Source organism: Cryptomeria japonica, chromosome 7 (assembly GCF_030272615.1).
Source record: "Cryptomeria japonica chromosome 7, Sugi_1.0, whole genome shotgun sequence".
In the NCBI taxonomy this organism is placed as follows: domain Eukaryota; kingdom Viridiplantae; phylum Streptophyta; class Pinopsida; order Cupressales; family Cupressaceae; genus Cryptomeria; species Cryptomeria japonica.
The window spans coordinates 697,953,915-697,965,831 of NC_081411.1; the positions used below are offsets into that span (position 1 = coordinate 697,953,915).

At 35.3% G+C, this 11,917-nt stretch overlaps 1 protein-coding gene across 1 annotated transcript; it reads right to left on the minus strand.

The window, feature by feature from the left end:
* Window positions 1–1,222: 1,222 nt before the first annotated feature.
* Window positions 1,223–4,547, minus strand: LOC131856248 (cysteine-rich receptor-like protein kinase 10). The gene is made up of 7 exons (XM_059207722.1): window positions 3,555–4,547; window positions 3,302–3,433; window positions 2,830–2,969; window positions 2,446–2,656; window positions 2,117–2,351; window positions 1,875–2,025; window positions 1,223–1,799 (listed from the first exon to the last, which is right to left on the minus strand). Exons 1-7 carry the CDS (start codon window positions 4,336–4,338, stop codon window positions 1,461–1,463), a joined length of 1,992 nt encoding a protein of 663 aa, XP_059063705.1. The 5' UTR covers window positions 4,339–4,547; the 3' UTR covers window positions 1,223–1,460.
* Window positions 4,548–11,917: the final 7,370 nt, after the last annotated feature.

Here is an 11,917-nt window from a genome sequence, read left to right on the forward strand (position 1 = left end):
AACAACTATTGGGTCATTACCCGACATTGAGACCGATTTGAAGTTCAAATTTTATGTAGGCCAAATATGGGGGCAACAATATTATAAAACCATTACATGCAAATATGAAAATGAAGGTTGCTATAGGTTGTTGCATAAATTATCTTCGTTAAACTATCTTCAATCGAAAGATGTTTGATCAAACCAACTTCAATTGAAACTCTTTCTTTGAAATATAAAAGATAGGAGTGATCAATTATTTTGGTACCTCTAGCTATTAAACTCACATTTTCTTGCAGGCTAAAAATGTAATTGATTGAGGACATGGACAATATTGTGTCAACTCAAATTACTAACACTGTCGAGTTGCATAAAGATCAATTTTTTGGCAAAATATGAAACTTCTACATCTCTATATGTTTGATGTTTGTTGTAAAATAAAATGAGACCTTCTCATTCACTTATTTCATCTCACTCAAACTTCACTAATTTATTCTCACCAATTTCCAATATCATTTCATTAGATTTAAACTTCTCATTGCTTGCATTTTAAAAGAGCTATAAATGATAAATGATTCAATTTCTTAATTTATTTTATAGTGCAACTACTAAAAAAAATTATGATCAATAAACAAACTTGTAGTGTCGTAAATTATATCCATACTCATTAATTGAAAATATCTTTGTAAAAAAGTTATTTACTTCAAAAAGGTCAAGAATGAACCCTTCTTACAAGAGATGTACATAAAGTAGATGGGGATGTAATTCTTCCAAAATTTGAACATTGGTCTTCATCAGTAACGTTTCACTAAAACCATCAAAGTTTTTGATTAAGGGAAAACAGGTTTTGAGAGGACCAAAAATCCCATACAATAGGTTTTGAAGGGACCTGAAACCCAATAAATTTTACTAGGATCTAGACCCAACAAAGCAAGCTGCTCAAAGATATTAACAATGAAAGCCACAGCCAAACAACATCCAACTAAAACCACCAAAATTTCTATTACTACATTTTATGATTTGGTAAAATAAAATGTTATTTCAATCCTTCCAACTATTCTCTATTGACAATGCGCATGCACTAATTTTATGAATTGAAAGAAAGAAAATATAGAACTAAAAACCATGTATATTAATCAAACCAAAGCATTACAAATCAACATTATGAACTTTTGCTTTGACAAAGACAAACAAAGCTACAACTTACAATTTTTAGCTCTGTGAAGTTGAACTCATCGCGAAGTGAGTAACAATTTCATTACATTCCATTTATAACCAATGTGAGACAGATAACATTGATGTCTTGATCTACACAGTAATTGACCAAATAAGACAGCAGTAAATAACATAAAAATTATCTAGAGTGTTGACTGGGAGAGACATCCAAAATTCAGTGTGGAAGCTTTTGCTTTAAAGACTGAGTTTGACAATTGCCATATGTTTTATCGCAGAAATTAATGCCTGCCAACACTAATGTCTACTTATCTGGCTAGTATTTCTGTGTGGGAGGCATCATTGACAGATGGAGCATATGATGATGATGATAGAGATATTAAATTTGGAGTTCTAGATGCATACAATGGACTTCTTTCATGTGTAGCATTTACAAAAGCGGGCTTTGTAGGATTTGGCAAATTGGTGAAAGAACTATTTGAAAGCATTGAATAAACAGTTGACATGGGTGGACGAAGTGATGCCTCTGTCTGTGTGCAGAGCAGACCCACTTGAATGCATCTTATACACTGCTCCTGAGGACACCTCTCTATTATTTCTCTATCAATCACCTCTTCACTATTTCCTCCGCTGTAACATCTCCATGCCTGCATAATCACCATATAAACATTACATCTTCAGAGAAAACTAAGGTTACTTTTGTGTCTGTTATAATATCTCACCAATTCTAAAAGATTGTGGAGTTCTGTAGGCAGTTTAAAATCGATGTTCTTTCTCCCGCTTACAACTTCCAGAAGTACAACACCAAAGCTATATACATCAGCTTTAGTAGATAGTTGTCCGCCCATAGCATATTCTGGTGCCAAATAACCGCTGCATTGTGGAAATCAAGACACTTTAATGTAAACTATCTAAAAATATATGATTTATAAAATATAAAAAATATCTTCCACAGCATTCTTACTATGTTCCTGCAACTCGAGTGTTAACATGAGTCTTATTTTCTGGAAACAATTTTGCTAATCCAAAATCTGCTATCTTTGCATTCATTTTCTCGTCCAGCAAAATATTACTTGCTTTGATATCCCGATGAATTATTCGCAATTGGGAATCTTCGTGCAAGTATAGAAGCCCACGGGCTACCCCAGTTATGATGTTTAAACGCTTCTGCCAGTCCAGTTCTATGCTCCGTTGTGGATCTGTAAATTATGTAAAATATTCGTAATAATTAAATCCAGCGAACCAGTAAAATATTTTTAGAACATTTGTCATTTAAGAAGTTTGAGTACTTACGAAAGAGTATCTTATCAAGGCTATTGTTGGCTAAGTACTCATAAACAAGCAATCTTTCTGATCCTTGTATACAACACCCAAGTAGGCTCACAAGATTTCGATGCTGAACTTTGGCAACTAGCTTAACCTCGTTTAAAAATTGTCTTTCTCCTTGCGAAGATTTTGCAGACAACTTCTTCACTGCTACTTCTCTTCCATCTGGCATTTCGCCCTGATACACAAATCAAAGAAGTATTCAGTGAGGGCATATTCACATAGGCTATTTAAATATGTGATTCTATAAGCACAGAGAACTCATCTAAATATTTGAAAATTTAAGCAAAATATCAGTACTAATATTTGATATGCACGCTAAGAATCCAATAACGAATAATCTTACTCTACCTTATATACAGGGCCAAATCCTCCCTCTCCCAGCTTCTTGTCCTCATGGAAATTGCTAGTTGCAGCTACTAGCGTTTCCATGTTAAAAAATATTCGGAGATCTTGACCCCACATCATGTCAGTTTGCATATGTTCATTCCCTGTAATAGTAAAATCCTTAAATCTTGAATGGAGTTTGCCATTCAACTTCGGGCTTTCCAGAAAATCAGGGAAGATAACTATAATGATTGGTATTATTTACTTCCTTTATTTTCATTTATTCACTATTCATTCATTGAAAAAAAAATAATAGAATGTTTCTAGATGTTCAAATGATTAGACCTAGCCATGTTCCAACACTTAATGCTTCTAAATGTTTGTAGGTGGCATTGTTTGTTAATCGTGAAGCAATTAGAAGAGTTAAGCCATTATCAAAGACACATACCAAAAGGTTTTGCAGAAAATAATGTGAAAATATTCAGTTGAAAGTTACCTTGTTTTCTACCCTTCTCAGATATGGCAGACTTTGATTTTCTTCGCACTGCAATCAGCCCTCCTAATAAAAGGAGGGTTATTAAACCGCCCAGAGAGCCCAAAATGATTGGGATTTTGTTTGAAGACTTTTCTGCATGGCTTGTAAATTTTCAGTGTAACCCAATGCTAGAAACTTAAATACAATTCAACTGAGTAAAAGAAAACCAAATTAAGTTGCCATGCAATATTACTGGATATGGATCAGGACTTACTTGAGGGCGATGAGTTCTGTGGATGTGATGGCAAATTAAAGAAAGGGTAAGTATCATAACGAGCAGTACAACTTCCCGAATAAACCACACCTCCAAGATTATGTGCCCCATTTGTCACCTCCATGAGGGCACTGATTGCGTTATCTAAACAAGCTGCGCAGTCCTCTACAGAAACGTCTCTCCAGCATTGAACAAGCCCAAAAATCTTGGTCGATGAAGAATAATCTACAGCCGAATCAGAAGAATACAGATTAGATGATTTTGTCACTTTAACTAACAAATCAGACAAGAGGGCCTTAACGGTGGAGCCAAAAGCTTCAGGATCTGTGGCGTTTAGACGATTATTTTGGACTAGATAGGAGGTAGTGTCGAGATCTCCAATGAAATGGACGTGCTCATAGCGCAAATAGCACTTGTCAAGCCAGACTCTACCGCCTATACAATTTCCACACACTTGTCGAATCGTTTTATTGGCTTCCATGGAACAAGCGTGACATTCCTTGCCTGTTGTGTCTCCTCTGCATTGGATAAGCCCAGAAATGAGGTCGGCACCTTGGCCTTCCACTGTAGTGTTGAAACCCCCTGAGGAGGAAGCGTGTTGAACAAGATAATTAACAACCGCATTGATATTTCTCTCAACTTTACTTCCATTTGTGTAATGGTCGCCATTGCAAACGCTTTTTGCTGCCTTGCATGGGCTTAGATGGAGATTGGTGAAGAAAATAGTAACGCAGAAAAGGAGGAAGAAATGATCTGGAAAAGAAGTTGTGGTTCTTGTGTTCATGTCTGTGTTGCTCCACCTGGTTCAGCGGAGAGATTAGAGACGTGTACTGCTGATAATGGCTAGCAATTTTATCATTACAATCGAGATTTAATTACATAGTAGCTCTACCTACAATTGAATATTAACTTTATCAGACCTACAATTGAATAACTTTATCAAGAACTCCATGAGAAGATTTGGTCCAACACGGAAACGAAAAAGAAGTCCATGGGAAATGTGGCATGGTTTTTTGGTCTTAACTGTTTTACAATCTCTTTCAAATTTGATAGAGGAATTGCGGTGCTATCACAAGAAAGCTGACACGTGTGTGGTGTGCATTTCATCTATATTGATATTTAAATTCTTGTGTTTGTCGTAGAGCGAAATTTTTTAAGATTAATCTTGTGAGTATTATGTTGATGTAATGAGTATTAATGATCCATAGGAAGTTGGTTTGTTTCACTCTCATGAGTATTAATGATCTGTAGGAAGTTGGTTTATTTCACTCTCATGAGTATTATGTAGATGTAATCAGTATTAAATAACTTTATCAAGAACTCCATGAAAAGATTTGGTACAACACGGGAAAGAAAAAGAAGTCAATGGGAAAGTGGCATGTCTTAAATGTTTTGCATTGTGTTTTGTATTTGATAGAGAAATTGTGGTCCTATCACAAGAAAGTAGACGACACGTGTGGTGTGTGTGTTCCATCTATATTTGTATTTAGAGATTTTTTAATATTGATCTATAGCAAGAGTTCTACATTTCACTTTAGTGAGTATTATGTAAATGTAATGAGTATTAATGATCGATAGGAAGTTTTTTATGTTTTCTTGTTGTGAGTATTATGTAGATGTAATGAGTATTAAATAGATTATTCATGTTTAAAAGAGACCGGGTTATGTTACTATTACTCATAAAATATGAGCAGTTGAAATTGATCTAAAGACTATGTTGTTGAATCCTTAAAAAAATCACTTAATTTACCGCACCACAAGAATAACACTTACAACTATTTAAGATTGATTGAATGTCTTAAGAATATAATAAGAAAATAAGTATCAAAAAATAAATTAAGATTAAGTTAAAATTTATTTAATTTTATTTACATTATTTAGAGGGTTGGGATTAACCACCACACACTAAACTTTGCCCGAGCTTAGGTGGTTGGTGGGACCTCTTGAACCATCTCATTTTTTGTTCACAATCTCCATTTTCGATTGCTCGCACAAGTGTTTTTTAAATACCATTTCTTCCTTGTGTATGTAATTATCAACATAGCAACCAATTTTTATTTACAAGCATACTCTCGGTCTATGCCAAAATAGGAGCTTTGGAACAGGGTATGGATGTCCATCTAAACACAATGGAAGGGATATTTTTTAAGGTATCACATTTGGAAGTATTCTAGTAGAATATCTACAAAATGTGGAATTGTAGACAAGGCACGCACACTTTTTAACAGGATGCACCAAAAAAAATTGGTCTTCAATTGTTCTACCAATTTTCCTTGTTTTCAAGTGATGATTGCAGGATATGCACAAAATGCATTTGTTTAAAGCAAAACTCTACACTCAATTCAATTAGGAAAAGGAATGAAATGTTGATTAGATTCACTTTTTTTTGTGTCCACCCTTTTTTGAGTTAAAATTGGATGTAAATTGTGAAGTGTAGGGTAAAGCAATGGATAAGTAGAGTGAAACATAAATAACAAAGTGCTAAAGATGTCAGACAAAGCCATAGATAGAGATCAGAGAAGAAGGATAAGATCATAACCTACTGCTGAAAGTTTAGGATAAAATGTCGAGATCATGGTGGTAGGTCGTCCTGGTCCTGTAAATCTTGGATGGGCAAGTGGTATCTTTTTTGGATCAGGGAGACGCACTAGATCCACTGTCAGAAAATCTAGCAAAATTCCTAAGATTGTGATGTTAGGTCAACCCAGTCCTCCATTTTTTCTCCATCAAAATCTAAACCTATTCATCATTGTCAACTCTATTGGAATATTCAATCACAATTCCTAAATCAGTTTTTTGCGCGCACACACACACAACGAAAAAGGTTGTGGATAGGGGTTTGCTTTAGGTCAAACCTTGGTTTAGAAATTAACCTTAGATTGAATAAGGTAAATACTTAAGTAAATGCTAGAAGATATACCTCAAATATATAATTGTTGATAGGAAGAATGATTATTCAATGCTCTTTTGATGTGATCATAGACATTGAATGTAATAAGATGACAAACACATGAACTGAATGACCTAATAAAATGTTGGCATTTGCATGAAGATTGCATTAATGATATGTTATGTTGTCATTGATGTCAACTGAACCGGTAATGATATTGTTGATATTGTTGTTATTGTTGATATTGTCTTGTAACTGATAGGAAGAACTTTGTGAAGAATATTGTAAACCGGTATGTAAGTTTGTGAGTTGAACCGGTAACTAGAGTGAAAGGTTAAACCCTTTCTATGTTATGTAACCGGTAAACCCTACCAGTTGTTTTTTTTTAAACCCTAACCGATTAAGGTTGTTGAATTGGCTATGTTGGTTTATGATTTGATGTTGAGCGGTAATGATGGTGACACATAAGGTCATTATATGAAGACAAGGTCAATTTTTTTTGCTTGTTTATTTGTTTGTTTGTCTAGGGAATGAGCAAAGTGTATTGCATTTAATGCAAAGCATGTGATGAGTTACTAAGCTCGATGAAGCAGTAATCAAGGATTGGTTGAGGTTTTCTTTATTGATGTGTAGAGATTGCTATGAAATCCAACGGTCATGCTTGTACCGACTTGTTTGTAATCTCAATGAGAGAATTAGCTTTTTGTTGTGTTACCAACCTAATTGATTGTATTTAAGGTCGATGAAGTTGTTTTGTTTAGTGTTGGCAAGAGTTGACATAAACCAGTTGAGTGTGTGGTTGTCGAACCGAAGAATGAGTCTGCAGTTTGAGTAAAGGCAGATAGAAAAATGGATCTACTCAAGCAAGTGTAGTGCTATTCAGACAGATCAAGAAACTCCTGTTGTTTTATCACAATTACAGCAGAATTTAAATCCCCTAACCGAGTAAGCTCTAACAAGCTTGGTTACTTATTAAATCCTCTAACAATATGGTCCATTAGATTGGATTTTCAAATCCTCTACTAAGGTTACTCCTTACTAGGTATTTGTTTCTAACAAGGCATTTGTAGTCAATCCCTTAACCAGGTGATTCCTAATAGGATCAGTTCTTAACATGACTTTTGTAAAAGCTTTAACAGGCTTGGCTCCCTGAACTTCAGAAGAGTTTAGATATTATCTTGTGAGTCTCATCTCACCGTGGTTTTTACCTATTTGGGTTTTCCACGAATAAATACTTGTTTCATGTGGTGAATTTTTTTATACTTATGATCTTATGGTTGATTTGATTAACTACTTAACTATTTCTGATAAGGCATGATAACCAGAAACATTGAGAAATGAAGCATTGGCATATGATAAAGCATTTGGATGTTTACAAGTTAAATGTTGTTTACTGTTAAGTTGATGTAATAGTCAACCAGTATTCTTATGAGTATTGATCTTGACAGTGGTATTTCATTGATAAGTTTACTTTGTATGTTTGAGTTTGAGTTTGGGAAGTTTATATCAGTTTTTCTATTTACTGATTCAACCCCCCCCCCGGCTCTCAGTAATCTACCAGATACTTATTCTTTCATCATACCATCAATTGGTATCAAAGCATCTCAGGTCCTCTAAGGTCTAAGCCTACCAGCTTGAGGAAAATATCTACTAGATCATGATGAAGAAGGAAGGTCTGAAGTTCAACAGAGAAAACTATAAGATATGGAGCGACAGAATGAAGATTTACATCAAGATTCTGGGAATTCAGTATTGGGATCATGTAGATACTAAGTATATTACACCTAATGGGACTCTGACTGATGATCAGAATAAAGAAGAGCAAGAAAATCATGAAGCATTGGAGGCTATTATCAGTTCCCTGTCTGATGCTGAATATGTAGATGTTCATGGTCTTGAAACTACATATGAAGTATGGAAAAAACTTGAAGAGATTTATAGTGGTGATGAACATGTTAATATTGCTAAAGAAGAGAGTCTAAGAGGAAAGCTTGATGACATGAGGATGTCTGAAGGTGAGAATATCCAGCAGTATGGTCAAAGGATAAAAGAGATAGTCGGTGAAATTAAGAGTGCAAGAGGGAAAGTGGAAGATGCCACAGTAATCAGTAAGGTACTGAGAACCCTTCGACCGATCTATGATATTCAAGTTGCAGATATTCAGGAGCTGAAGTCCATTGACAAAACTAAGGTAACTCTTGACTCCATCATTGGCAAGCTTACTGCTTTTGAATTAAATGGTTATGATGGTAGTGTATAGAAATATGAGTCTGAATTTAGAGCTTCTGTCTCTAACCCATCTGTGAGAAAAAGTAGAGATACTAGTCATGGTTATGAATCTAGATCCAGCAGAGATGTTGATGATGAAGACATTTTAGTGGAGCTTGAAGCATTATTGGAAAAGCGGTTGCCTAGAGACACTAGTAAATATAGAGGTAAATTACCTTTGAAATGTTTTGCATGCAACAAGATTGGTCACATAGCGGCTAATTGTCCTAATGGTGAAAATAAACACAAGAGAGATAAATTCAAGAAGTATAAGGGTAAAGGCAAGAGAGATTGTCTTATTGCTATTGATAATGGTATCACTGATGAAGAATCTGATGGTGATGCTAGTGAAGATATTGTGTTTGTAGCTATTAAGGAAGAGATATCAGACCAGAAGGCATTAGTATCCAGGATGGATAACTTTGATGATTGGATCATTGATAGTGGTTGTTCACATCATATGACCGGTGATCGGAGAAAATTTATTTCCTTGAAAGAATTTGATGGCAGTGTTGTTAGATTTGGCAATGACTCACCCTGCATGGTTACAGGTAAAGGAGTTATTTCTCTTAATGGGAAGAGTAGTGCAGATGATGTCTACTGGGTTGAAGGATTAAAGCACAATCTTTTGAGTGTGGCATAACTCAATGACAAAGGATACCCACTCGAGTTTAAAAATGGTATGTGCAAAATCTTTGACAACAAAGGTGAATTGATTGCAACCGAGAAACAAACTAAAGGTAACCTGTTTCACCTTAATTCTAAAGTTAGCAACTATTTTATTGGAAAAATAGATGATAGTTGGCTTTGGCATAGGAGATTTTGTCATATAAACTTTGATAACATTGTTAAAGTGAGTAAGTGCAAGACAGTGAGAGGTTTGCCTCAGTTAGACAAGCCGGTTAATTCTCTTTGCAAAGAATGCCAGTTAGGAAAGATGACTTCTTCAACTTTGAAAAGCAAATCCTTTTCAGCAGAGCACTTGTTAGATTTGGTTCATATAGACCTTTGTGGACCAATAAGAACAAAAAGCATTCAAGGTGACAGATATTTTATGATTCTCACTAATGATTGCTCAAGGATGATGGGGGTCACATTCTTGAAAGATAAGATTGAAGCTTTTGGTAAATTCAAGGCTTTCAGGGCCTTAGCTGAGAAAGAGAGCGGTAAGTTGATAAAATGTTTGAGGACAGATCAAGGCGGTGAATTTACTTCTATGGAATTCACTAGGTATAGTGAAGAGAATGGTATCAAATGATAACTTTCTGCACTGAGGACACCATAGCAGAATGGTATCACAGAAAGGAACAACCAGACAGTTCTTGAAGCTGCTAGGACAATGTTGATACAAGGAGGTGTAGCGAAAACCTTTTGGAGAGAAGCTATCAGCACAACTGTCTACACAATGAACCGGGTTCTGGTAAAGAGAGGTAACGAAAAGACTCCTTATGAATATTGGTATGGAAGATCACCCGATGTTAGCTATTTTAAGATATTTGGAAGCAAATTTTTTATTAAGATAGGTGATTACATTAGCAAATTTGAGGCTAGGAGTGATGAAGGCATATTTCTTGGCTATTTCACCAAGAGTAGGGCCTACAAATGTTTTAACAACCGGACACAGAGAATTGTTGAGAGTGTTGATGTTCGAGTGGATGAGTTTCCTAAAGTATCAGAAGGAACCAGTTTAGAGAAAAAGGATGAAGATCCTTGCATTTTATTTTTGGAACCAAAAACTGTGAAATCTGAAACCGACAAAGCAAATTTCGATGCTCCAGTCCAACCGGAACAGATAAATTCAGAAGAAGATGATGACAATGAAGAAGCTGAACTTGAAGATAATGATCATGTTATTCCTAGATATGTGAGACTAAATCACAATCCTGAGCAGATTATTGGAGATAAGGATGTTGGAGTGCTAACTAGAAGAAGAATCGGAGAGAATTCTTGCATGATCTCCACCATTGAACCAAGAACTGCTAAAGAGGCATTTGGTGATGATCATTGGGTTAAAGCTATGGAGGAGGAATTGGATCAAATTGAGAAAAATAACACTTGGACCCTAGTACCTCGACCAGTAAATAAGAATGTTATAGGTACTAAATGGGTATATAGGAACAAGTTGAATGAAGATGGTGTTGTAGTTCGCAACAAGGAAAGATTAGTTTGCAAGGGTTATACGTAAGAAGAAGGAGAATATTATGGCAAAACTTTTGCACCAATAGCAAGACTAGAAGGTGTCAGAACTTTACTTGCATTTGCAACCCATAAAAATTTCAAGGTATATCAAATGGATGTTAAGTTTGCATTTTTGAATGGGATATTGGAAGAAGAGATATACATAGAGCAGCCAGATGGTTATGCTTTGACTGTTGAGAAAGACATGGTATGCAGATTGCATAAGGCTTTATATGGATTAAAGAAGGAACCCAGAGCATGGTATGAAAGGATTCATACACATCTAATGAAGATAGGCTTTCTGAGAACTAGTGATGATAGTAACATATATCTCAAGTCTGAAGGAGATGAAATACTGGTCAATGAAGGATTTGTTGATGATATTATATTTGGAGGTAATGATGTCATGAGCAACAGTTTTGTAGAGGAAATGAAAAATGAGTTTGAAATGTCTTTAGTAGGGGAAATAAAAAAATTCATAGGCTTGCAGATATAGCAAATGAAGAATGGTATTTTCATTACACAGTATAAGTATGTGAAAGAGGTTTTGAAAACATTTGGCATGAGTGACTATAAACTAGTTGGGACACCAATGGTTACAGGTTGTAAGTTGTCCAAGGAAGATGAATCTAAGTCTGTTGATGAGAAGGAATACAAGTCAATGATTGGCAAATTGCACTATGTTGTTCACAAGAGACCGGACATAGCCCATGTGGTTGGCATAGTTGCTAGATTCCAGAAGAATCCTAAGGAGACATACTTGATAGCAACCAAGAGAATCTTTAGATACCTAAAAGGTACTTTTGACTATGGATTATGGTATCCATATGGTGGAAAATTTGATTTGAAGGCATACACAAATGTTGATTGGGCAGGAAATGTTGATGATCGGAAAAGAACAACCGGTGGAGCATTTTTTCTTGGAGGAAGGCTTGTTTCATGGAGTAGTAAAAAGAAGAGTTGTACTTCACAATCTACTGTTGAAGTTGAGTATGTTGCAGCTTATATGAATTGCACATAGGTTATT

Excerpts from the sequence above, each read along its gene's own strand:
- LOC131856248 (XM_059207722.1), bottom strand. The coding sequence starts at position 4,338 with ATGAACACAAGAACCACAACTTCTTTTCCAGATCATTTCTTCCTCCTT. Across the intron at positions 2,026-2,116 it reads ACTCGAGTTGCAGGAACATA|CGGTTATTTGGCACCAGAAT; the intron begins GTAAGAATGCTG and ends TCCACAATGCAG. Across the intron at positions 1,800-1,874 it reads TCCACAATCTTTTAGAATTG|GCATGGAGATGTTACAGCGG; the intron begins GTGAGATATTAT and ends GTGATTATGCAG.